Genomic DNA, 27,875 nt, shown 5'->3' with positions numbered 1-27,875 from the left:
AAAAAAAAAAAAAACCAAGGACCCCAAATAATGGGAAATTCTGCCTACAGGCTGCCTTTGGACTCAAGCTGCAACTTTAATCTCCATGCTGGAGATTAACGAGTGTTAATTATGTGTCCACTACTTGAGCAGTGAGAGGCTCATGAAGACTCAGTCAAACAGAGAAATAAAGGACCAGGACTGCCATTTTCTCTTCTTATTTGATGCAACTCTTTTTGTATATACATTTCAGAAACACACTATAGATAGTTTTGTATCTTTCTTTTTCAAATAAAAATAACATTTTTCTGTTGTCATTAAAAATTCTGTATAATAATTTTTACATTTTCAAAATATATCTAGAGGTGTCTACTCTGATTTGCTTAACTATCATTCTATTTAGGCTTACTTTTTCCATTTTCACTGTTGTAAATAATGAGCTCTTTGCATTCCTGGTTACTTCCTAGAATTGAAAAGGTCAAAATTAATGAATACTTTACCATTCTCGGTAAGTTCTGCCACATTGTTTTGCAGAAATAAAATACTATAATTAACAATTACAGCAGCAGGTCTGCCACCATATATAAGATGTCGCTTTGCTCTTCGTTCACCTTCTACCTCCTCAGCCACATGGAACTGTGCCAGTGAGGTTGTGGGGCCATGTTTGACGACTTCCTGCTGTTGCTTGGTGAGGAACTTCCAGAAACAAATCCTGTGGTTGGAGCCACAGCTCTTGTCTGCTGTCCCGGCTAAGTCAAGCAAAGACACAAATGGCCAAATAACACTTGAGAGCTTTACTGTGCTTTCAGGAGAACTTCCTGTTGAGAAGACTAACATCAGAACAGCCCGATTCTCCTTCCAAGTTAGAGTCCTGAAGACCCCAGAACAATATTACTATATTACAAGATTACTGGAATGAAGGGGACATTTGGCAATGTCTGAACACATTTTTGGCTGACACAACCAGAGATAGAGGACAGAAGAGGTAGGTGGGGATTTCTGCTGATATCTGCTAGGTGCTCCCCACCCCCCAGAATTACCTGGTCCTAATGTCAGTAACACTGAGGTCAAGAAATCCTGCATTAAACTATTCACAATTCTTTTTGGCATTTGTGATGATAAGCTTGAATAATTCTCCAAATAGAGTATGTATGTGTCTCTTTTTATGCACATATTTCTTGGCCATTTATTCTATTCCACTGCTGCAGAAATTGAATTTTGTGTGACTACCATATGGCTTTAATTATTATTGCATTTAAAAATGTATTAATAGTTTATTAGGCCAGTCTGTTAACCAATATATTATTTTGGAAGATTTAATGTCAATATAATATTCAACTTCCTCTATCACATTTGTAGAATATCTGTGTATTTATTTCAAGTGTCTTTGTAAATTCCCAAATCATGTTTCATAATTTTATTATATAGCTATACCCATTTCTTGTCTATAGTTTTGAAGTATTTCCTCTTAGTATTGTACATGTGTTTTTTTGGACCACTTTCTAAATTTATTTATTTTTGTATTATACTATAAGTTACAGAGTATATGTGCAGAACATACAGGTTTGTTACATAGGCATACAGGTCCCATGGTGATTTGATGTGCCCATCAATCTGTCATCTACATTAGGTACTTCTAATGCTATCCCTCCCCTAACCCCCCATCCCCCAAAAGGACTTCGTGTGTGATGTTCCCCTCCCTATGTCCATAAGTTCTCATTGTTCAACTCCCACTTACAAGTGAGAACATGCAGTGTGTGTTTTTCTGTTCTTGTGTCAGTTTGCTGAGAATGATGGTTTCCACATTCATCCATGTCCCTGCAAAGGACATGAACTCATCCATTTTTTGTGGCTGCATTGTATTCCATGGTGTATATGTGCCTCTTTTTCTTTATCCAGTCTATCCTTGATGGGCATTCGGGTTGGTTCCCAGTCTTTGCTATTGTGAATAGTGCTGCAATAAGCATATGTGTGCATGTGAAAAAAAAAAAAAAGTTACAGCAGAAATGGATGAATGAACCTATTTCACCAAAACCCTATGATCATTTATTCAACAAAGGTTTATCAAGAGTCTACTATGAGCTAGTCATTATTCTACATGTGAGAGATATGGTAAAAAATGAGAGAGAAAACATCTCTTTTCTCAGGGAACTTCAATATAAAATATGTCAGGTAGCAGTAAGTTCTGTGAAAGAAAATAAAATGGGGTAAAGGGATAGAGCAGAGACCTAGAAGCCCCCAGAACAAATCTTACCAGTTGCCTGTTTCTGTAAATAAAGCTTTATTAAAGCACTGCCACAGCCATTCATTTAAGTATTGTCTGAGACTGCTTTCCTCTACAATGGTGAAGCAGAGTGGTTGCAATAGAGATCATGTGGCCCACAAAGCCCCATGTGTTGGCAGCACCCAGTTTGTCGGAGTAAGAAGGGGCCAGAGCATCCTGGGATGCAGTATTGCTATGGTAGGCTAACAGCTGTAATAAACAGACCACAAAGTGGATGGTGGATCATACACAACAGAAATTTATTCTTGTTCTCATTACAGTAGTGGACATGGGAATAACTAGCAGGATCCAATGTATCTGAGTCTTTCAGGGACCCAGAATTGTCAAGGCTTTCCTTTCTTCAACACTTGGCTTCAAGCTTACCCTGGGGTTGCTCTCTGGCCAGCCAAAGGAACAAAAAACACAGTGTATTTCTATACTGGGAGGCTTTTAAGGGCCCAGGCCAGAAAAGGCTTACATCAATTCCACCAACTCTCCATTGGCTAGAACTCTGGCACAAGTTGACACCTTACTGTGCGGGTTACTGGGAAATGTGGTCCCTGGCTACTCAGCAGTTCCCAGAATGATGCTTGGAGCAAGGAGGAACTATAGGCCATCTCTGTCTCAGAGAGGATACAGCTTCCAATTTTCAACCAGAGTTGGCAATCCACTATGCTTTATTGTGCATTTCTTTAACACTAAAATTGATATATAACATGTTTTTTGTTTTGTTATTCTTTTCTTTTCTTTTGTTTTTTGAGTCAGAGTTTCCCTCTTATCAGCCAGTCTGGAGTGCAATGGTGTAATCCCGGCTCACTGCAACCTACACCTCCTGGGTTCAAGTGGCTCTCCTGCCTCAGCCTCAAAAGTAACTGGGATTACAGGCACATACCACCACGCCCAGCTAATTTTTGTATTGTTAGTAGAGATGGGGTTTCACCATGTTGGCCAGGCTGGTCTTGAACTCCTGACCTCAGGTGATCCGCCTACCTTGACCTCCCAAAGTGCTAAGATTACAGATGATATTTAAAATGTTTTAGGGCCAGCCGTAGTTGCTCACACCTGTAATCCCAGCACTTTGGGAGGCTGAGGCAGGAGGATCACTTGAGGCCAAGAGTTTGAAACCATCTCAGGCAATATAGCAAACCCTTGCTTCCCCTGCTCCCCATTGTCTCTAATAAAAAATGAATAAAACTTTTTAATATATGTGTTAGTAATTTATAATTTCTCCTGTCTGAATTTCCCATCTTCATATTCTTTGTTCATTGAGATCTTGGAATTTTTAATCATTTTAAATCATTTTTATGAGTGCTTAAACGATTAAAACTTATAATCCTCATGTGTTGTTTTCCTTTTCATTTTTACATAGTTTATGGAGGGTGGAAAATTTTAAACTTTATGTAAGCAATTCTATGTGTTTTTTTGTTTGTTTGTTTGTTTTGTAATTCCTTCCATTGTTTTCTACTGGGGAATTTTTTTCGCCTATTTAAAGATTAAATACATAATCATTTGCTTGCTGCTTTTTCCAGTTTTTTTTTAAAGCTATGCATACACTTTTAAGTGAGGTTCTAAGTTAACTGCTTTTGAAAATATCCAATTTTCTGAACACCAGTTACTAAACAATTCATGTCTTTGCGATAGATTTGTGATGACTCATTTGCTACATTTTCAGCTATTTAGTAGGCTATTCTTCTCTTAATTCAGTACCATGAAACTTTAATTGTTACATTTTTATAGTCTTTTCATATATTATATTCGTACCTGATAAGGTAAGCCCTTCATGTATTACTTTTTGTTTAAATATTTTAACAGCATTTCTAATTTTTTAATAATTTTTATCTCATTGCATTTTTATTTCAAAAATACAGGATGAAAATAGAAAGTTTTTAGTTAACTTTAGAAAATTGCTTAAATTCCTTTTAAATTTCTGTTACTATTCTAATTGTGTCTATATCATATCCACAGATTAATTTGGGAAACAGACATCTTCAAACATAGAAAATGCTTCTTTTTTTTTTTTTTATGTTTTTCAAGAACACTTTTTGACTTTCTTCATATAGATCCAGTATATTTCTTGTCAATTTTATTCCTAAGCATTTTATAGCTTAATGGTATTTAAATAATATTTTTTCTCTTTTATTTTTACCTGGTGTTTGTTGACCTGTTGTAAAGCTATTAATTTGCACATAGTTCTGTTGCAGCTAGTTACACAAGTTTTCAATTCATTTTCTTAAGCTTTCTAGAGAAACAGTCATTCTCTAGCAAACAAAAATAACGATTTATATTTGTAAATAAATTTCTAGTTCTTTCTGTGCAGCTTTTCAGTTCTTGCTTCACTGCATCCCCTAGCACAGCATTGTATAATCCACCATCCACAGAGCCCTAGAATCCCGTGAATTTGAAAAATGTTGGATCCTTTATCTCTCTCTCATAGTCTCTCTACTTAAATTTGAGTGTTGAGGGCTTTGAAAAGTCATGTGATAAAGAATCCTAGGTAAACTTGTTTAACCTTGCATCACTGATACATATCCACTAATACGCAAAACATCTGCTAATATGCCTCAGGACAATGGTAGTCCTGTCCCCAACACCGCATGCCACAGCGTGTGTTCTCTTATCCTTTCCTACCCAGATCTTGCACAGCCGCCACTGGTTGGAAAACCTGTGTTACTACATTGAACTTAGGGTGATTCTGGACAATTTCCTAAACAATGCTGAAAAATAGCTGTGGTTAAAAGGCATCCTTCGGCTCATTAATGTGATGTACAATATGTAGGTAAATCTGTTTGTGTTCTTTTTTTTCCCCTGAATAGGCTCGCCAGAAATTTATATAACTTATTGCTTTTCTAAGAGTCTGCTCTTTGATTTATCAATACTATAATTTTTGTGGGTTTTAATTCAATAATCACTGCTTTTATATTTACTGTGTTTTCCTCCTACTTTCCTTAAATGTATTTTGCCATCATCTCTTCTAATTTGGGGAGCCAGGTACTTAGTTCATCTATTTTCGTATTTACAACTATATATCAAACTGTGTGGAACTTGGCCAAATGCCAACATGCTCCCATTATTAGAGAAAAGAAAGGGAGAAAAAAGATTAACTCATTAAATTTCAGGCTCATTGCTTCTCTCACAGAGTCTAATACATTAATTAAACTTCATCTAAAAAAAGAGCTAACATAGATAAAAATAGAGAACTACTGGCTTTTTGAAACAACTTTGAAAAACTAATGAGGTGTAGAGAGGTGGAACACCCAGAGTCCCTTCAGCTTCAGGCAAATCAAAGTCATGCAACAAGCACAGAAAGGGTTCAGTCAGAATGAATACCCCATCATCGGGCGCTTTTGAAAGTAAGGGTTGGCCTTATATTCAGTTCAGATTTGTCCTACAATTTTGGAATCTGCTTATTTGGGTTCCTTCCAGAGGCCAATCTTGAGGCAAGAATCCCTGATCAAAGTGTTTTGTCGGGGAGGCAATCCCAGATAGCACCATTGGGTAGTAGGGAAGTGAGATGAAGAAGGAAAGAAGTCAGTGAAGGGATTATTATCAAGCAAGCTAATACATAAGCAACTGGAGCTTGATTCTGCTGTGGAACTCCGAGACCAGTGTAGAGCGTGGGCCTCCAAGTTGTCCCACCCCTAGGGTGAGCCACTAGGGTATTCACACACACCGACGCCTGTCAATCAGTGGAAGGCTGCTGAGGGTAGGGGAGGTGCTGGCCAGCAGCTCCCAAAGGAAAACCCCACAGTTTCAGAAATGCAGGCACTGGCAGTCAGATGTCAGACCATTAAGTGGTAAAGGCAAGGGGATAAGACAGCAGCAGAGAGCGAGGCAATGGGGAGTGCCCTGGCAGCCACCACAGGGGCATTGGATGTTCTTCTCTTCAACCAGCCATAAATATCTCACCCAGGCTTGAGAACAGTGCCTGGAGTTACTTATGGGCTAATTTGCTTTCTGAGAGATATAAAACTTCAAAAGGGATTTTTTTCTAGCGTCAACCCATGACCTGCTTCTATACTGTCATCATCAGAGAGGCATCTTCTGGATGTGCAACAAAGAAAGAGCACAGACTGTGTCTGACTATGGACGTTGTCCAGGGATGGTCAAGCCATGTGGGGGCCAGGGCTGAGGATGATAAAGTGAGGAGACATCACAGGTCCCTTGGGGTGTTGCTAAAGGGATTCAAACTTTAGGGAGTTGAGATGGACTGGAGAACAAAGAGCACAGAGGAGACAAATTGCATCTTCACGACAATTTTATTGTCTTAATAATTGCTTCCCTCTTCTTGTGTTACAAGATCCTAAACCATTGTTAAGAAAAATGTCATCTCTCCTATGTGTCGTCCTATCTAGCTGACCTTGAGTCAATTTCTTCATTGCTGAATAGGAAGGGAAATAAAAACTGCTTCACCAGGGGAGTAGTTGTAACAACTGATTAGATGAAGGGAAAGCCTTGTGATTAGTAGGTGCTCACTAATAAAAGTAAGTCCCCCTCATAAGAATTTGCTTATCTTAACTAATGTGACGATCTGTTCTCCAAAACACAACATAAATGCAATATAAATAAAAGGGATTTTACCCTATTTTTCACTGCCAACTTCCCAATAGTGGAGAATAATAAAGCTAGGCTCCAGTCATCTCTTTATGTAGATAAATTCACTCTCTGAAATAATATTTTGAAAATTAAAATACATTCTTACCAATATCATATTTTAATAAATGTAGCTTTCTCCCATTCATTGACTGAGTTTTACAACCCACTTATTACAGACACAGTACAACAGTCACCAGTAGTACTGGCCTTTATTTTGCTGTATGGAACTCTGAGTAGATACTATCAAAATGCTTTTCCTCTGCAGAAAATATATTACCTAGCTCATTGTCACCTGTCTGCTTTTTTGAAAAATGTCTTCCTCAACTAAAACACTTACATGCCAATTTGCAGTTCCATGTTTTCCATTTCTGATGACAAACAACTGTGTCACCATAAAACTCCTTCCCTGATTTCAGCTTAAATGTAGAGCCCAGGGAATCACTGTACCAGGCTCAGTGTCTGTGCCACTCAGGTCTATGCACATGCCCTGCTTTCTGGCCCTAAAGGGAGCTTATGATCATGCAGCCAGGTCACTGCTGCTGCCACCACAGCCAAAGATCGAGAAGCCCCACACACAGGGCAGACTAAGAAAGATTGCTGCACTTGCAAATCTGCCAACTTCTGCTGACGTAGCCAGGGGCATGGTGAGGTTACATTCCCTGGAGTGACTTTGCTCACTGGGAGACAGACTGGGATTGGAGCTGGGAGATAGCTTCTTTTCCCTTTCTTCTCCAGGTGGACTATTTGGAAACTCAGAAGGTGTACTGTAAAACCATACAATTCGCTGCACCTATGGCGCCAAGACCAGCATAGTAACACACCTCCTTGTATTTTTTCCTTTTTTTCTCTTTTCTCTATGTGATGTGGTAAAATGCATATATGTATAAATACACATAAAATATATACTATATAGTTAAATGGCATAAAATTTGCCATCTTAACTATTTTTAAATGTAGAATACATTAGTGTTATCTACACACATCATTGTGCAACAGATCTCTAGAACTTTTCCATGTTACAGAGCCAACACTCTATATCCACTGAACAGCAACTCCTCTATCCCTCTCCCTACAGTTCCTGACAACCACCATTCTGCTTTCTGTTTCCACTTCTGTTTGACTACTTTAGATACCTCGAATAAGTGGAATCGTGCTGTATGTGTTTGTCTTTGTGATTGGCTTATTTCACTTAGCCAGCGTCCTTAATGTTCTCAAGGGGTCATCTGTGTTTTTGCCTATCACAGAATTTTCTTCTTGTTTAAGGCTGAATAGTATTCCATCATGTACACATACCACATTTTCTTTATTTATTCTTCCTTCAAGGGATATGTAGGTTGCTTACACCTCTTGGTTGTTGTGAATAATGCTGCAATGAACATGGGTATGCAAATATCTGTTTGAGATCCTATTTTCGTTTGGATATGAATTCACACCTCCTTATATTTACACTATTCTTTCCCTACCTCACTTCCTTTTTCCCTCGCTCCTGATGTCTGGGACCTGTGCCAGTGATGTGCTGGTGAATGTTTAATATCTGGCTCTTAAGTGTAGTTCCAATGAAAATATTGGCTGATATTTTTATTTAAATTTGTAAGTAAGATGAAAGGGAAAGTACAAAGACGTATGTCTGAACTTCACTCATCGTAGCATGAGCAATTTCTTTGTTGTATTGGACAATAGTTTTCATATTCTGGAAGACTATTTTAATTTTATGTAGTATTCCCAATATAACGGCTCCAAATATAACATGCTTTTAAGTTTAATTTGTATTATTAACATTTTCTTCTTCACTTTCTTAACTCTACACGATCAACAAGACAAATCGAGCCCGATTTGTAGCCTTTGCCTCTCTCTGTGATGTGCAGTACTCCCAAAATGTCTGATTTCAACCTAACCACATAATGTACTGGAAGTGGAGTTGCTCTGTTAACACATTTTTTGTTATTCCCATAATAAATGTAAATAACCTCAAAAGCATAGATAATAGGAAAATGCAGTCAAATAATTAGGAAGTGATGAGTTTGAGGTATTTATTGCTTTTGTTTTTAATATAATCTCTTCTAATTGTAAAGTTATGTAATTAATTTTTAATAATGGCTGTGTTTAACAACAATCTCTGAAAATTAAATGATCAGCTTTCGTGAGACAGTTCAAGCTAGCTCCAGCACACCACTGGTTTGCATTCCTAAACAAAATATTAAGCCATAAACTTTCCTTCTTCAGCTTTATTGAGGTAAAACTAACAAATAAAAATTATACGTAGGCCAGGTGCAGGGACTCATGCCTGTAATCCCAATGTATTGGGAGGCCAAGGTGGGAGGATCACTTGAGGCCCAGAATTTGAGACCAGACCATGCAATATAGTGAGACCTCATCTCTACAAAAAAATTTAAAATGAGCCAGTTGATGCAGGTGCCTGTAGTCCCAGCTGCTCAGAAGGCTGAGGTGGGAGGGTCACTTGAGTCCAGAAGGTCGAGGCTGCAATGAGCCATGATGATACCACTTCTCTCCAGCGTAGCTGGCAATAGAGCAAGACCTTGTCTCAAAAAATAAATAAATAAAACTATATATATATTTAAGGTGTACAATGTGATGCTTTGATATGTATATACATTGTAGAATGATCACCACCACTATCATGCTAATTAACATATGCATTACCCTAGTTATTATTGTGTGTGACAACATTTAAGATTATGGCTGAGGCGGGTGGATCACCAGGTCAGGAGATTGAGACCATCCTGGTCAACATGGTGAAACCCTGTCTAAAAAAAAAAGATTACTCTTTTTTTTTTAATTGCATTTTAGGTTTTGGGGTACATGTGAAGAATATGCAAGATTGTTGCATAGGTACACACATGGCAGTGTGATTTGCTGCCTTCCTCCCCATCACCTATATCTGGCATTTCCCCCCATGCTCTCTCTCCCCAACTCCCCACCCCCCCTCTCCCTCCCCTTAGATTACTCTTTCAAGTATACTATACAGCATTAGTAACTAGAGTCACTGTACTGTGCATTAGACCTTCAGAACTATTCATCCTGCCTAACTAAAGCTCTGTACTCTTGACAAACATCTCCCCATTTCTCCCAACTCCAAGCCCCTGGAAACTACCATTCTTCTACTCATTGCTTCTATGAGTTTGACTTTTTTAGATTCTACATATCAGTGAGATCATGCAGCATTTGTCTTTCTGTGCCTAGATTATTTAACTTAGCTTAAAGTCCTCTAGATTCATTCATATTGTCACAAATGGCAGGATTTTCTTCTATTTTAAGGCTGAATAATATTCATGTACATGTAGGTATACATGTACAATTTCTTTATTCATTCATCCATTGATGGACACTTAGGCTGATTCCATATCTTGGCTATTGTGAATAATGCTGCAATAAATATAGAAGCACAGATATCTCGTTGAGATACTGATTTCACTTCCTTTGAAATACCATAGAAATGGGATTGCTGGATCATAAAATAGTTATATGTTTAATTTTGTGAGGCACTTCCATACTGTTTTTCATAATAGCTGTACTAATTCGCTTCGCCACCTACTGTGTACAAGGGTTCCATTTTCTCTACTTTCTCATCAACACTTGTTATCTTTTGTCTTTTTGATAACAGCCATTCTAACATATTTGAGGTGATATCCCATTGTCATTTTGATTTGTGTTTCTCTAATGCTTAGTGATATTGAGCACCTTTTCACATAATTGTTGGCCATTTTTGTTTTCTTTGAAAAGTGTTTATTCAGGTCTTTTGTCCATTTTTAATCAGGTTGTTTGTTTCTTTGCTATTGAATTGTTTAAGTTCCTAAAGTATTTTGGATATTAACCCCTTATCAGATGCATGACTTGCAAATATCTTCTCCCATTCATAGAACATCTTTTCACTCAGTTGATTGTTTCATTTCCTGTACAGAAGAAGCTTTTTAGTTTAATGTAATCCCATTTGCCCATTTTTGCATTGGGGTCACATCCAAAAAATCATTTCTAAGACCAATGTCAAGAAGTCCCATGTTTTCTTCTACTAGTTTTACAGTTTCAGGTCTTATGTTTAAGTCTTAATCCATTTTGAGAAGAATTTTGTAAATGGTGTGAGATAAGGGTTCAATTTCATTCTTCTGCATGGTGATATCCAGTTTTCCCAACACCATTTATTGAAAAAACTATCCTTTCCCCATGTGTGCTCCTGACACCTTTGTCAAAGACCAATTAATCATAAACATGTGAGTTTATTTCTGGGCTTTCTGTTATGTTCCACTGGCTTATGCGTCTGTTTTTATGCCAGTACCATGCCTTTTTTATTACTATAGCTGTGTGGTATATTTTGAAATCATGTAGTGTGATGCCTCCAGCTTTGTTCTTTATGTTCAAGATGGCAATGGCTATTCTTCTTTTTCTGTGGCTCCATATAAACCTTAGTGTTGTCTTTTCTATTTCTGCAAAAAGTGTCATTGGAATTTTGATAGGGATAGCATTAATTTGTAGATTGCTTTGGGTAATATAAACATTTTAACAATATTAATTCTTCCAATTCATGAACACAGGATTTTTTTCCATTTATTTGTGACTTCTTGGATTTCTTCCATCAGTTCTTTATAGTTTTCAGTGTATAGAACTTTCACCTTCTTGGTTAAATTTATTTCAAAGGTTTTTTTATGCTCTTATAAATGGAATCATTTTCTTAATTTCTTTTAAGGGCTAGTTCACTGTTAGTGTATAGAAACTAATGTATGGTTCATGTATAGCTAGCATATTAATTTTGTGTTCTGTCATTACTTAATTTGTTTATTAGTTCCAGTAGTTTGGGAGTAGAGCTTTTTCGGGTTTTCTGTATATAAGATCATGCCATCTGCAAGTGAAGAAAATTTTAGTTTTTTTTTCCAATTTTGGTGTCTTTTATTTCTTTTTCTTGCCGAATTGCTTTGGATAGGACTTCCAATACTATGTTAAAAATGTCACCAAAGTGGGCATTATTGTCTTTTTCTTGATCTTAGAGGAAAGACTTTCAGTTTTTTCGCTGTTGTGTATGATGTTAGCAGTGGGATTGGGCCTTTATTATGCTGAGGTACATTTCTTCTGTGTCTCACTTATTTAGAGTTTTTATCATAAAAGGATCCTGAATTTTGTCAAATGTTTTTGCTATCTCTGTTTAGATGATCATATGATTTTTATCCTTCCTTTTGTTAATATGGTGTATCACATTTATTGATTTGTATATGTTGAACCATTCTTACATGCTTGGAATAAATCCCGTTTGTTCATGGTGTAAGATCCTTTTAAGGTGTTGTTGAATTCAGTTTATTAGTTACACCATAAACTTTTGCCTTGGGCTCTGCTTTCTAGGCAAACAGACTATGAGAAATACCTGCAAAACAATTGTAGAACACTTTAGTCTTTCTTATTAGGTTAGCCTTTTCTTCCCCCATTTATCTATCTACTAAAAAGGAAAAGAGAGAAAAAAAGGAAAACACACACACACACACACACACACATCACTCAACAGTAGCCAAAAACCTCATAGTCATCCTCAAATATTTTATTCTTCATAAAGCCCCTGGAACATTTATACCATTCCGAGGAAAAGAAAGACTGACGAAGAAAGCCTTGCGGTACAATGCCTCTCTCACCCAGCAGGACGGGGACTCAGAGGTGGTTTTATTTTATTTAAATGTACAAGGTTGTGAATTTGTTCACAGAGTGCAGCCCCCTCCTGGTCTGTCCCTGCTTCCATCACTTAACCCCATAACAAATGAGGGGATGGCAGGGGACTATCAGAAGAGCATAAAAGAGGAATGCCAAAATTGGGAGTCTGTGTCCCCTCCCATTTGGAAGTGTTGGTCCTTGGAATTTCCTCTCATGATCAAATCATCTCCATTATAAGTCTTGTTGACCCCTTGTGAGGTGTAATTCATTCATGAGTAGTGCAAGATTCCACACTCTCCTATTTTTATCACAAAATATCTCTAGGATGTCCACATGAACTCCCCAATGGTGGCCCTCAGAAGATGATGAGGTGAGGTGCAAATTCTGTAAATTTCAGAGAATGTCACATTCTCTGAAGCCCTTCTGCCTGTCAGCGCCCAGACTCAGGCATGCACTTGCCACCAGTTACTAATTGCCTGCTCCTGTACTGACATTTCAGAAGATGGCCTGTTGCTCACTCAGCAACTCCAGCCCAGCTTCAGACTGGGAAAACCAGCACACATTTTTCCTATCAGGTGGACTAAATCATACCTTATTCAATCACATCTAAAATCTTTCCAATTTAATTTTTTCTCGGGTACTCTCTCTCTCTCTCTGTCCTAGGGTACTATATAGTTTCCTTACCTTTTTTTTTTTTTTTTTAGATGGAATCTCGCTCTGTCACCCCGGCTGGAGGCTGGAGTGTGGTGGCACTATCTCAACTCACTGCAGCCTCTGCCTCCCACATTCAAGAGATTCCCCTCTCTCAGCCTCCTCAGTAGCTGGGACAACAGGTGTGTACCACTACACCCGGCTAATTTTTTTGTAGTTTTAGTAGAGACAGGGTTTCACCATGTTGGCCAGGTTGGTCTCAAACTCCTGACCTCAGGTGATCCACCTGCCTTGGCCTCCCAAAGTGCTGGGATTACAGACATGAGCCACTGTACCTGGCCTTCATGGGCGTTCTTATAATTCACATAGGTGAACCATTCCACACGACAGCCTTACAGTTTGACTATCTTAGCTACATAGATTCCCCCACCCCACACTGATTAGGCTGCAGTAACAAAATACCGCAGATTGAGTGGTTTAAACAACAGAGACTTATTTGCCCACAGTTCTGGAGGCTAGAAGTCCATAATGAAGATGCCAACCAATTTGGTTTCTGGTGAAGGCTCTCTTCCTGGCTTGTAGCTGGCCATCTTCTCTATTTGTCCTTGTATGGCCTTTCCTCTGTGCAGGTGGGGAGAGAGAGCTCTGGGGTGTCTCTTCCTCTATAAGAACTTTATGTTTTCCCATTATAGCCTTATTTAATTAGAGCCTCACCCATTAAATTAATCTTAAGTATCTCCTTAAAGACCCAATAAGGAGGGATCCTTATTGGGGTTAAATGACCTCATTTAACCTTAGCTACCTCCTTGATGGCCCAATCTCCAAATACACTCATACTGAATAGTAGGACTTTGAGTTTGGCAGAGGTTGCAACTCAGTCCATAACAGGGACACACTTCCAGGGTGCAATCTGGAACATGTCATTTTCTGGAAACTTTAACTCCAGCCGTGATTTCCTGTCCTTCAAGCTCTCCAATGCCCTTATTATCACTGCCTCTGCTCTCTGACTTCCCTGGGTCCTTCCATTTCTCTCCGTCATCACCTCCTCAGTTCCCTACTTTGCTCACCCTTTTCTCTTCTTACATTGGACCCCATAATTGACAGTCCCTGAACCCCTGATTTAGGCATTTTAGGACACCTACTGCGTCACCTCTTCTGGGCATCCCCAAGATGTGTGTTTGAGAATCTTCAGGAGGGTTTCACAACCACATTCTGTTCCCCAAGTGCAGAAATGATGCTCCACAGGATGTCACCCATTTGGGAAGGAGGAACCCTAGAATACTCAGAGATGGGCAGCATTCCTGGATCCACTGGGTACTACCAATAGTTCGTCCCTCAATTCCCTGCCAGGACAGAAGCACGAGAAGAAAAAGCTGAGGAGAGAACTTGCCCTCACCATCTCATGTCGTCAGTGAGTAGAATGGGCTCTCTCATCCCTGACACTTCTTAATTGTCCTGCTGCTGGACAAATTCCAAATCATGCTAAAGGTTTATCTGCCTTCTTTCCAGCTCCTGTTCACCCTCAATCAGCTTCTCTCAACCTGTTTCCTCCTGTGTAAAAAATCAAAAAGAAACACCACTTAAGCGAGAAATAAAAATTACATTAGATAATATGTATATAAATAATAGCTGAAACATAATCACCCCTTAAATAATACTAGATCTTGCCCCATTTATTAACCATTTGCATTGTATGTGTTTATTTTATATATTAAAAAGGACATACAGTAACTTTACACTGGGTGAATATAAAAAGAAAAATTACCAAGAATTTTACCATCTTATAGTTATTTCCTATTTTATGTATCTTTGATTACATGCACATACATTTTTAAGGCACTACAGTTAACTGTGCATGAAATTTTACATCATTACATTCCTATGTTGCTATCGTCTCTGTAATTAAAATTTTCCTGACTTCATAATATTTGATCAGGGGAATGCAATATAAGTTAATCACCCTTCTACCACTGAGTAGTTAAGTTAGTTCCAATGTTTTCCTATCATAGAATGGGCTTGCAGCAAACAATTTTGTGTTTATTACTTTTTTCCCTTATTTGGGATTATTTCCTTGTGACTTACTCCTGGAAGTGAAATCTCTGTGTCACAAACTGTAAATATTTTTTGAGCTCCTGGTGCATTTGGCCTAGTTGCCTCCCAAAGCATTTCCAGCAGAATCCACTGCCACCAGTAGTAACTGAGAGGGAGTAGTGGCATTTTAAAAAGGGCATTTGTTATTCTCCAAGTCTATGTGCTTAGACATCTAAAGAATTTAAAACCAAAAATGGGCAACTCCCTCAGGCTACTTGACCTGAAGGGGAAGGCAGTGAGCATATATCTTTGATGTCATGTAATATTTTCTCTAAAATAATTGCTTTCCAAAGACAGACCATTGCTTGCCTCTCTTTGTTATTAGAGCCTCCTTTTCCATGCCAATCCTGAATTCTCATCATATCCAGCCAGGCAAAGGCTCTCTCATTAATCATGTAAACAGGACAGCTGTGGACAGTATTTCAATCTCATGGATGCTCTGGCTACTCATAACACAGTTTATTTTTGCTGGGCTAAATTCCAGAGGAAGAGAGACATGGACAAGGGAGCAGGTGAACAAGGCCTCCTCACCCAGTAACACCTTAGTGAGATCCCCAGGATCCAGAAACAGGCCCTTACCCTTGCAAATCCCAAAAGTCAATTTTGCCTGATCTCCAGCACTAGGGGAAAACCAGAAAGAAAAAGAAAAAAACAAAGGTGGATTTGTCCAAACCAAATCCAGGAAAATGATGATTTTTTTGTTAATGATTAGACCATGAGGATAATGCATAAATTTGAGAAATTGTGTTCCAAAAAGAATCTGAGCAAGGGAAACAGTACATGACTGGGTCAGTCAATCTGAAGAGATGGAGAGAAACAGGAGTTCTGGATTTGGTAACCTGGTACGATGGAGAACCAGGGAGCTAAAGATTGAGGAGTATAAAACATGAGTAGATGGAAAAGGGAAGAGCTTGCGTAATGGGGAGTAGAGTGCCATGGTTGTGTTGACCCCGGCGGTAAAGGTGCAAGGACACGATGGGATTAGAAGGTTCAGTGAGAAGGATGTTGAGGCTGAAGATGGAGAGAGGATTTGGATCAGCAGCAGCTTCCCTCTAGTGCCCAGGCAGTATGCTACCTCCAACTTCAGACTGCAGGTCGTCAGAGGTGGATGCAGATGTGAAGGGTGAGGTCCCACTGGGATTCATACCAGGAGCCCCAGCCTGAAACCAGGGTCCCTGGGAAACATGGAAGCCAAAGAGCTCCAGCTGCAGTTGGTGAGGATGGGGTAGAGCAGGGGCAAGTGTGCAACTGGGCAGTGTGGCCCCTTCCAAAGCCACCACACCACCAACACAGGGTGTGGCTGCATGCCTGTGTGCCGATGTAAAGATGAGGAAGCGTGACCATGACGTTTTGGTAAGCTATTGTTCCAAGGAAGTTCTGGAATATTCGTGAATATGCCATCCCTTGGTTGCTTGGGCCTGGCCTGAACTTGGGGGCAGCGGTCAAAGCAGGCAGTGTCTTGAGTGTCAGAGGAACAGCACCACACTCAGTGCCTTAGGGGCCACACTTTGGTTGGGACCCAGGTGATGCATATAGGTGTGAACCTTGCACAGCCACACACGGAACCACCCACCCTGGCCTTAGACAAGCACCTCGGAAAACTCCCCAGGAGGCCTGGAACCTCCTTGATTGGTTCTGGGGTATTTAAGTGTCCAGTTCTATAGTTGTAGTCAGGAGGCTTGTGAGGAATTTCTCAGAAACAAGTTGCCTTGCTGTCTCTTTCTAGGATGGAGCATCTGCCTGTTGGTTTCGCCTACCTGAAACTCAGCAGATGGTGCACAGTTCCCAGCTGGGAGCACTCCAGTGGGAATTGGGCAGAGAAAGCTAATCAGCCGGGAAGAAGTGATTTGGCATTAAATAGGATAATTTGCTTTGAAGCACCCAAGTCACCCATAATGCAATCATTCCCCTCCTCATGGTGAAAGTCAAAACAGAAGAGATTTTCTTAGCTATTCCTAGTCCTCAGGGGCTTCTTTTTCATATGCAGGGACCTAGCTTGTAAGGTGAATTTCTTTTCTTTTAGGAAATTCCAAGGTTGTGGTGAGGGCATGTCTGTCAACTGAAGAATTTACTTATTAGACATCTCTGCCATACCCCAGACACTGTGACAGTTTATCAGTCTAAGTGCATTTGGTTACGAGTAACAAAATCTCTGGCTAACAAGGCTTAAATGACGAAGACATTTAATTATCTCACAGAACCCAAAGTCTGGACATGGTGCCAGAATTGCTACAGCAGCTCAACCACGGCAGGAAGAGGCCAAGATCTTTCCATCTCTCCCCTCAGCGCCTCTCCATGAATAAGCCATGTATTCCATTGTCTTCCACAGCCCTAAGCATCACAACCTCCTCAGGAGGGATAAAAGGATCAGAGACAAAAGAGTTTCCACTCACATATTCTCTTTTCACCAAGGGATTAGATCTTTCCAGAAGCCCTCAAAAGACGGGCTGGATCACATAGCCATCTATACATCAATCACTGGCAAAGGAGGAAAGGATTACTTCATAGGCTTAGACCATTGTGACTCATCCCTTGAAGATAAGCACAATACCCTGAGAAGAGAACTGAGATCCAATCATTAAAGAAAAGGAAGAGGCCAGGTGTAGTGGCTCGTGCCTGTAATTCCACTACTTTTGGAGGCTAAGGTGGGAGAATCACCTGAGGTCAAGAGTTTGAGACTAGCCTGGCCAACATGGTGAAGCACCCTCTCCACTAAAAATACAAAAATCAGCTGGGCACCATGGTGCACACCTGTAATCCCAGCTATTTGAAAGGCTGAGGCAGGAGAATTGCTTGAACCCAGAAGATAATTGTTGCAGTGAGCAGAGATGGTGCCATTGCACTCCAGCTTGGCCGACAGAGTGAGAATCCATCTCAAAAAAAAGAAGAGGAGGTAGAAATAACTAGTGGGAGGTTACCCCTAATGTTTGCCAAAGCCGGGGATGTGGGAGATAGTGACGAATAAAACAGACACATAGTCTCTGCCCTCATGGAGCTTACAGTTCAGTGAATAAGAAAGACAGGGAACAACTCTTAAAAATGTGATCTCGGCCGGGCGCGGTGGCTCACGCCTGTAATCCCAGCACTTCGGGAGGCCGAGGCAGGTGGATCACAAGGTCAAGAGATTGAGACCATCCTGGCCAACATGGTGAAACCCCATCTCTGCTAAAAATACAAAAAAATTAGCTAGATGTGATGGTGTGAGCCTGTAATCCCAGCTAACCGGGAGGCTGAGACAGGAGAATTGCTTGAACCTAGGAGGCAGAGGTTGCAGTGAGCCGAGGTCACACCACTGCACTCCAGCCTGGCGCCTGGTGACAGAGCGAGACTCTGTCTCAAAAAAAAAAAAAAAAAAAAAAATGTGATCTGGAATTGCTCTGATCACTATGAATGAAAAATTGGGGCTTATGAAGTAAAATCTCATTAAGATTAGAAGGTAAGGTAGCCTCCATCACTCATTACATTCATCTTTCATTGTGGCCACAGGGTGGTTTCCTAAGCCACCTGTTTCAGACCAGGTACTCCAGTTTGAATATGGGGTGGTAGGCAGAATAATGCCCTCCACCGCAAGACGTGCATGCCCTAGTCCCTAGAACCTGTGAGACATTACCTTACATTGCAAAAGGGACATTGCATATGTGATGAAGTTAAGGATCTTGAGATGGGGAGGTGATCCTGGATTATCTGGGTGAACCCAACATAATCACACAGTCCTCACAAGAGAGAGGCAGGAGGGTAAACAGGAGAGATGTTGTGATGGAAGCAGAGGTCAGAGCAATGCAGCTTTAAGCCAAAGACTGGGCAGCATCTAGAAGCTGGAAAAGGCGGGGAACATATTCTTTCCTGTAACCTCCACAAGAAACACATTTCTGCTGACATCTTAATTTTGGCCCCATAAGATACATTTTACACATTTGAGCCCCAGAACTGTAAGATAATAAATTGGCATGGCTTCAAGTCATTAAGTTTGTGGTAATTTGTTACAGCAGCAACCAGAAACAGGGTTACACCCACCGAGTCCCAGTTCAAACTCATAACATCTGTGTGCACCTATGCACACCTGCAGATGAAAGCCACAGGGAACTTGGGGAAGGAGCAATGTCAATAATTTTGAACAACTTTAATATAAGGGTAGGTAACATAAAATTGGTTGCTACAATATTTTTATGAATCCTTCCTCATCCTCCCTCTTAAGGACATATTGGGAGGCTTAGTGTTTTCTGAGTACTCTCTAAAATATAATCTGAGTTCATTATACTGGGGTTCTCTCTAAGCTGAACTTCCCAAGTGCCCACCACCTGCTATACATAATAGAGAGCATGCCTTAAGATTGTAGGCTTCCTCTCAGAGAAACATAGAAACAGCTAACAATATTTTGTAGCAATTCTTGAGAGCTGGTTCTGGTGCTGGAATAATCCATATCCAGAAGAGGATTCTGATATACGGCTCACCTGTGACCCTCTAACAAAAGTCAATCATGAGCCTTCCCTTGAGACCTTGAGAGCAGACATGAAGATCAACAGGTGCTGAGAAAGTCTTTTGTAAGACTCAGGAAGAAAACTCAATGAGACAAAGGCATCCAACCATCATCGTGTGGACAGAGAAACTCTTACTATAGCACACATCTAAAAGAAAGCAAAATAAGCTCAAAGGGAACGTTCCAATAAAAATAAAAAATATGGTAATATGGCCAGACGCAGTGGCTCACACCTGTAATCCCAGCACTGTGGGAGTCCGAGGCATGTGGATCACCTGAGGTCAGGAGTTCGAGACCAGTATGGCCAACATGGTGAAACCCTGTCTCTACTAAAAATACAAACAGCTAGCTGGGCACAGTGGCAGGCACCTGTAATCCCAGCTACTTGGGAGGCTGAGGCCGGAGAATCGCTTGAACCTGGGAGGCGGAGGTTGCGGTGAGCCGAGATCACGCCACTGCGCTCTAGCCTGAAAGACAAAGCAAGATTCTCTCTCAAAATAAAATAAAATAAGGTAATATGAAGAAATATGAAATCCCAATGAGCAAACATTCCCATAAAAAGCCAAAATGGTCATTTTATGGAGTTGAAATGGCCATCAAAATCCTCTCCATCCCTTCCTGCCCAGCCCCACTGCCACTGCCTTGGCATAAGCTCTCACCATCTCTTGCTGATTTCAGCTTTATTTCAAGTCTTTCTCCTGCAGCACTTTCCAGTCCATTTTCCACACTGCTTCCGGAGTGGATTTTAAAAACATGAACCTCATCAAATCACTTCCCTGCTAAAAATCATTTGCTGACTCCCAAGAACAGACACCTAATAGAAAAAGTATCTTTTACACATGGCACATGCATATTATTTTATACACGTATGAGCCGGTCCATCACCCACTGCACACTACCTCTTACCCTCAGCCTGCATACAGGTCAGCCACATTGAACTCTCTGAGCATGCCATGCTGTTTTAGGACTCCAGATATTCACACATGCCTTTCTGTCTGCCAACAATGCCCATTCATCCATCCCATTCTAAATCCATCTAGCAAATTTCAACTCATTCTCTAAGACCAAATGCAAACATCACTTTCTCAGTGGTCTTCTCAGCCCATTCAGAGTTGATCTTCACTGACCATCAGGGCTCATCTTTGCAGTAGCTGTTATCACACTGTATTACTCTTGTTTTTACGCATGTGCCCTCTTAACCAGTCTGTGAGCTTCCTGAAAAAAAGAGCCTGGCTTAGTCATCATTATATCCCTGGCAGCCAACAAAGTCAGGCACTCGATAAATGTGTATTGAAAACATATGGTTTAGAGGTTGTATTTGCCTGCCTGTAACAGTGGCACAAACATTAACTTGTGGGTATCATTTTTCCTCACGTACTAAGACTGGAAGTTAGAGGCCCATGGCTGCTGCCTCAGTACCCCAGGTACCAACTATGTTTCTCCTTCCCTTCTCTGAGCTTGGTCATCTCAAGTTGCCTAAAACCTGCTCTCCATTCCGGGAAGCAGGAAAAAGAAGAATGTGGCAAGGATTAAAGGAGCACTGTCTATATCATGAAAACAAATCTCTTTCTAAAATATCCTGGCCAACTTCTACTTATATCTCATCAGCCAGAACTGTGTCACATTGCCACCCTTAGCTGCAAGGACAACTGGGAAATGTAGTTTACTAGCTGGGAATGGTGCCATTCTGAACAAAATCAGCATTTTCTTAGAAAGAATTAGGTAATAAACATTGCATATGCACTGAGCACAGTGTGTAAATGGGAGCATGCGTGAGAAATCGAGACTTAACAGGGCACAATTAAGATAGTAACACCTTTGTGAAAGCTGTACTTAGGTAAAGCTTCTGAGGATCAAGGTGCCCAGTCCAGGGTCAAGCACAGAGAACACTTTCTACAGTGAGTGGTTCTCCTTCCAGTTGTGGAGCTTTTTTAAAAAATGCAGGTGCCCTGGCCTACCCTCATGACACAGAATCAAAATCTCAGAGGCTGGGAATCTAAAATGTAGGTCCGCCACTACTGTGTACAACTGATGAAACCATAGGACCTGGTCTGGCAGACACATGTGGCTTTTGAAAACTCGACAAGTTTTTCTACTGCATGGCCAGGCTTCACTCTCTGCCTTGGATGCTTGCCCTTTGGTTTAAGCCTTAAAGTCAAACCTCAGATAAGAAGAGGGGCATATCATGCAGTGGCTAAGTGCATGGGCCCTAGAATCAGACTGTGTCAGCTCCTTAGGATTATTATGTGTAATCCTAAGGTAGCTGATGTCTCTGTGAATCACTTTATTATCTTCAAAATGAGAATAATAGTATATATCTCACAAGGTTATTAAGATAATCAAATAAGATGATACTAGCATAGAATTTGGGCTACAGTCTGGCACAAATATCTATTTAATGCTTACTCTGGCCCAGAGTAAGCATTAAATAGATAATTGGTACTGGTGTCTGTACCTAAAAGCAAAGATCTGTGGGCAAAGAGTGAGGAGATTTCATTCATTTGGTTTGTTGAAGATGACTTTTATTGAGTTGAAGAAATTCCCTCCTATTTAGAGTTAACTGAGAACTTTTTTCACAAATGGGTGTTGAAAATTTTGTCAAATGCTTTTTCTGCATCTACTGAGATGATAATTTGATTTTTCTCTCTTAATCTGTTAATGTGATTGTTGCATTGATTTTTTTAATGTTAAACCAAACTCACGTATCTGGAATTAAGCCCATTTTGGTCATGTTGCTTTATATCTTTTTTTATGTGGTTGGATTTGATTTGCTATTTGTCAAGAACTTTTGTGGCTATGTTCAGAAGGATATTGATCTGTAGCTACCTTTTCTTGTAATGTCAGTCTGATTTTGATAGCAGAGTTATGCTGGCCTTATAAAATGTTGGAAAATATTCCCTCCTCTAACTTCTGATAGAGTTTATATATACAATTGATATTCTTTCTTCCTTAAATGTTTGCTAAAAATCACCAGTGAAATAATTTGGGTATGGAGTTTTCTTCATGGGAATGTTTATAAATATATATTCAATTTGCTCACAAATGCAGGGCTAGTGATTTTATTCCATTGGGAAAAATGATCTCCACATCTATGAAGATATATCACAGTACCTCCTTTATTATTCCTTGCATGAAACACAGTTACATAGGCTTGCCCCGTGGAAGCACAATGCAAGCTGCAACACCCGCTGAGACCCAGGACGTCAGCTTGGATTCCAGCTGAACTGGAGACCACTGTCAGGTTGGGCCTGAACATAGCTTTCCTAGCAGTTTGCTTTATGTGGGGGAAAGATGAGCCAGGAGGCTGAAATTAGGTCTACCTGTCCCCCAGCTGAAACCACAGCGTGTTTGAGCATGTTGGATATTACAGAATTCTGGGGGCCCAGTTTGCATTCAAGATATCATAGTTTGCATATTTGTTACAAGTTTTCCAGAAGATGTCAGGGAAGTCTCTTGAGGAAGATGTGCTGGCCGCAATTGACTAGTGAGCCTACAGAATCCTTGAAGAGGATCCTGTGGCTAAGACAGCAGGCAAAGCCAATCAATTCATTTATTCACTGGTCCAACAAATATTTATTGTGTGTTGCCTATGTGTCAGATATCAGTCAGTCTGGGAGCTGGTGTTTTCCTGGTGCATGTTGTTGGAAAAATTGTTTTATCTCAAAGTAAACACAGGTATATTACTGAGCCAACAGCACAATTGATGTAAACTATTAATTTTAAAATTAAAAAAAAGGATTCAAAAATTGTTATATCCCTGTAATTCCAATCTTGGGCCTCTGGGCCTCTTAAGGGTGCACAATATTTTTCTGTTTGGAAAGGTCCTTTACTTAAAGGAATAATTATCCCTTAATTAACAACAACATCAAAAGTTTATGGAACCCAGTCATCAACTATAGTATATGCTTTCTTTTTCAAGTACACATGAAACATTTGCCAAAATTAAAAATATGCCAGGCCACAAAATAAGTCCCAATCAATTTTAAATGTTTGAAACACGCAGAATATTATTTTCTAACTACAGTGGAATTATTCTAGAAAAAAGTAATAAAAAGATAATTAGAAAAATCTCAAAATTAAGCAATACACTTCTAGGGAAAAACTCTTGGGTCAAAGAAATCATAATTATTCTGAATCTAATTAGAATATGACATATCAAAATGTTTAGGATGCAGTTAATAGAGTTTTAGAATTTTCCTCTAAATCTACATTTAGAGGAAAATGTAGATCTTTATACATTTAGGAAACGGTAGAGCTAAATATAGTATTTAGAGGAAAATGTAGATCTTTAAGAACTTGCATTAGAAAAAAACGCTAAAAATCAGTTATCTTAGTATATATTTCAAAAATTATTTTAAAAATCAACAAATTAAAATACATTCAAAGCACTTACTGCCTGGTACATTATAAGTACCACCTAAGTGTTAGCTATCATTCTTATTACCTAGCTTAGGTGGAAAAAAATAAGCATTATATACAGTACATGGTTCCACAACTTACCAAATTTCTTGCACTGGAATTTGTGCTTAAAGCCAATACATTAATAAAATAACAATTCTCATTTTCTTTTATTGATTTATTTTTGACAAATATATGACCGTTTCAGTTCTCCTCTGCTGTGTAACAAACTGTTCCAACACTCAGTTGCTTAAAACAATGCCATTTTATTGCACAGAATTTTGTGAGTTGGAAGTTTGAGCAGGGCTTAGCAAGTCCCTGCTCTATGTGGCTTTAGCAAGGCTCATGAGGCTGGAGTCAGCTGCTGATGAGGCTGGGCTGAAGGTTCAAGATGGCCTTGTCACACAACTAGGCCTTGGTGCAGGCTGTCAGCTGGCATATGCTGATTCTTCTCCACACGGCTCCTCTCTCCACATGGTCCAGTTGCTCATTCTCCAAGGTCCCTATTACCATGTGGCTCATCTCCAGCAGGATAGCCTAGACTTTTCTTGGAGAGTGAGAGGAATAAGAGAGTGAAAACAGACATCTGCAGGGCCCCTTAGGCCTAGCATTGGAAGTTGCACCATGTCACTTTCCTTGTGTTCTACTGGTCAAAGAAAGTCATAGACCAGTTCAGTTTACAGAGGATGGAAATAGACTGCACCTTTTGATAGGGAAAAGTGACAAAGTCACATTGAAAAAGGAGGAGGGATTGCTGCTCACATCTTTGGAAGCAATATACCACAGGGACCTTAAGCAATTTACTCATACTCTCTGCTCCTCCGTTTCACCATCTGTATGGAGGATGATCACAGCTCCTAGATTAAGAGTGATTGTGCAAATTAAATGATAAAACTATATGAAACACTCAGATGTGTCTAGTACAGTGATCCACAAACTCAAAGTATATCAGAATCATCTGAAGGACTTATTAAAAAGAGATTCCTGGGCTGCACCCTCTAAAAAGTTTTTAATTGAGCAGATCTGGGGCAAAGCACCAAATTTTGCATTTTTAACAAGCCATTGGGTAACATTGGTCTTCTACCATTCTAATAGGTCTGATGGAACACACAATAAGCACACATCATTGCTAGCTGTTTTTATTTTGAAAGAAAGAAGGAAAAAAGATGATGGACAGCTTTGCTGTTTAGCTCCTGAAGACACAGGAAGTAAAGTTATTGTTTTTCCCCTCTGAAGGACATAGTTTATGTGTATAAAAAAAAATGTTGTAAAGCAGGACTCAGTGGAAGAGCCTTTGAATGCTGTGGTTTGCTGAGTACCAGTGAATGAGGAATTGTCCCTGAGGAAGCAGGTTTGAGCTATTCAGAGAGAGATCAATAGAAAGTAGACCAAAAAAAAGGGGGAGGTGGGAGGGAATGCCTTCCAGGTAGGGGAAATGCATGAAAAGATACTCATCAGCCACAGTCACTGTGCATGCTGTTTAACTGAATCGGTTTTTTAAAAATCAGGCCGTGTGGCAAAAGTACAGGCATAGAAGAATATTCATTTCTACCCAATCCTCAGGCCTCAACAGCCCTGTTTCTCTCTTGTAGAATGGGGATGCCCAGCTGTGTCAGCTCCAGGGTATCAGCCAGACCTCTCCATGTTGTCATGGTAACAGAATCCCCTCATCCGTCTTTTTTTTTTTTCTCACCAACTATTCAAAAGAATGAAATGCTATGACATCAAGATCTCTCCCATCTTTCTACTGAAATTCTTTGGGAACTGCATGTTCTCAGGTGTGAACTGGAAGTTTTCAGGATGGGGTCTCTTTGGTGGGTAATCCTTGTCAGAAATCCATCTCTTTGCATTCTGAAGCAACATGTAACCTTGTATTTTAGTTATGGGAGAACTTGACTTTTGCATTCTAGGTCCCCTGTTTTATGTGACTATGAATATATCTGTGTTTTCTCAAAGAGAAAGAAGTGCGTGCAGTTTAAACACCAAATTTATTCCAGCCCTATGCCACGTCATCCTGTTCGATAAGTGTCCTCAGACAAGGAAAGCATGATGTACCCTACTTGCTGATACTGAAAGGATTACTTGGGTTGTTGGAGTTTTTTGTTTTTTTGTTTTTTTTGTTTTTAAGACGGAGTTTCGCTCTGGTTGCCCAGGCTGGAGCATAATGGTGCTATCTCGGCTTACTGCACCCTCCGCCTCCCAGGTTCAAGCAATTCTCCTGCCTCAGCCTACCGAGTAGCTGGGACTACAGGTGCACACTACCACGCCCAGCTAATTTTTGTATTTTTAGTAGAGACGGGGTTTCGCCATGTTGACTGGGATAGTCTTGTTCTCCTGACCTCGTGATCCACTCGCCTCAGCCTCCCAAAGTGCTGGGATTATAGGCGTGAGCCACCGTACCCGGCCTGTTGTTGGAGTTTTTTTACAGTCAGTTCTCATGTTTTCATATCATCTATTTTAATTTAAGAGAATCCTCAGAACTGTTACTCAGATCATCTATACCAGAGGTTCACACACTTAAGCCTACATCAGAATCCCCTGGAGGGCTTATTCAAACACAGCCTGCTGGACCCCACCCCACCATTTCTGATTCAGCAGGTGCAGAATGTGTCTGAGCACTTATATATTTCTAACAAGTTCCCAGGTAATGTTGAGACTGCTGGTCTGGGACCACACTTGGAGAACCATTGATGGTCACTGAGTCTAGTTAGTAATGATAGATGCAGGAGGCAGATAAGGAAGGGTCTGTGGAGAATCTCCTACCTTCCCCACAAGTGTTTGCACCAGACGTTTTTGTGCAGATAAAGGAACCTGCAGAAGGTCTTGCTTGGGCATGCCTGCACTGGGAGAATGGGATGGAACCACCAAAGAATTCATGCCTTACACAGTGGGAGGAGCCAGGCCTCTTCAGCTTGTGTGTGGTGGCTTGCTATTCAATCTTTGACGTGGGAGTTTGTTGGAAGGACTCCTTTCTTTGCTGAGAGCTTTCTTTTTGCCTAATGAATCCGTCCTCCTCACCTTTCAATGTGTTCACATGCCTAATTTTTCCTGGTTGCGAGATAAGAACCCAGATTTTAACTGAACTAAGGTGCAAATATTCCCGTATCACTAAGCTGAATGATCAAAATTTGCAAACTCCGGAAATGCACCTCTGGTTAGCCTGTTAAAACCAAGGGCTGGGAAAGGGGTCTTGCAGTACTTGGAGATAGATAGAAGATACTAGTTTCACATCTATATCCCTCCCTCACTCAAATAACTGGGTCATTTTAGGGGAGTCATTAACGCTTTCTAAATTTCAATCTTACCTGAAAAAAATACTCTCTTACTTAAACTTGCAAAGTTATTATTTCAATTACATAAGACAAAGCGTATGAGGCTACTCAGTCGGTGGCACTGCCATGCAAATATAAGAAGTGTTGCAGCAGGCCAGGCACGGTGGCTCATGCCTGTAATCCCAGCACTTTGGGAGGTCAAGGCAGGTGGATCACCTGAGGTCAGGAGTTCGAAACCAGCCTGGCCAACATGGTGAAACTCCATCTCTACTAAAAATACAAAAAAAAATTAGCTGGGCATGGTGGCAGTCACCTGTAATCCCAGCTACTCAGGAGGCTGAGGCAGGAGAATCGCTTGAACCTGGGAGGCAGACGTTGTAGTGAGCCAGGATCACGCCATTACACTCCAGCCTGGGCAAAAAGAATGAAACTCCATCTCAAAAAAAAAAAAAAAAAAAAAGCCTGGGCATGGTGGCTCATACCTGTAATCTCAGCACTTTGGGAG

The 27,875-nt window shown here is 40.2% G+C and overlaps 1 protein-coding gene across 1 annotated transcript in view; it reads right to left on the bottom strand.

Annotated features, from left to right (window-relative positions):
- Window positions 1–271: 271 nt before the first annotated feature.
- Window positions 272–27,875, bottom strand: part of POLE4 (DNA polymerase epsilon 4, accessory subunit) — a 57,281-nt gene continuing 29,677 nt past the window's right edge. The window contains exon 4 of the mRNA XM_017508776.2: window positions 272–442. Within this exon, the coding sequence (XP_017364265.1) occupies window positions 375–442 (68 nt within the window). The 3' untranslated portion in view covers window positions 272–374. The remainder of the gene's footprint in view (window positions 443–27,875) is intronic.

The sequence above is a fragment of the Cebus imitator genome, unplaced genomic scaffold (assembly GCF_001604975.1).
Source record: "Cebus imitator isolate Cc_AM_T3 unplaced genomic scaffold, Cebus_imitator-1.0 Scaffold399, whole genome shotgun sequence".
Taxonomy (NCBI): Eukaryota; Metazoa; Chordata; class Mammalia; order Primates; family Cebidae; genus Cebus; species Cebus imitator.
The sequence above is the reverse complement of the archived record's forward strand: the minus strand, read 5'-3'. Positions and strand labels throughout refer to the sequence as shown.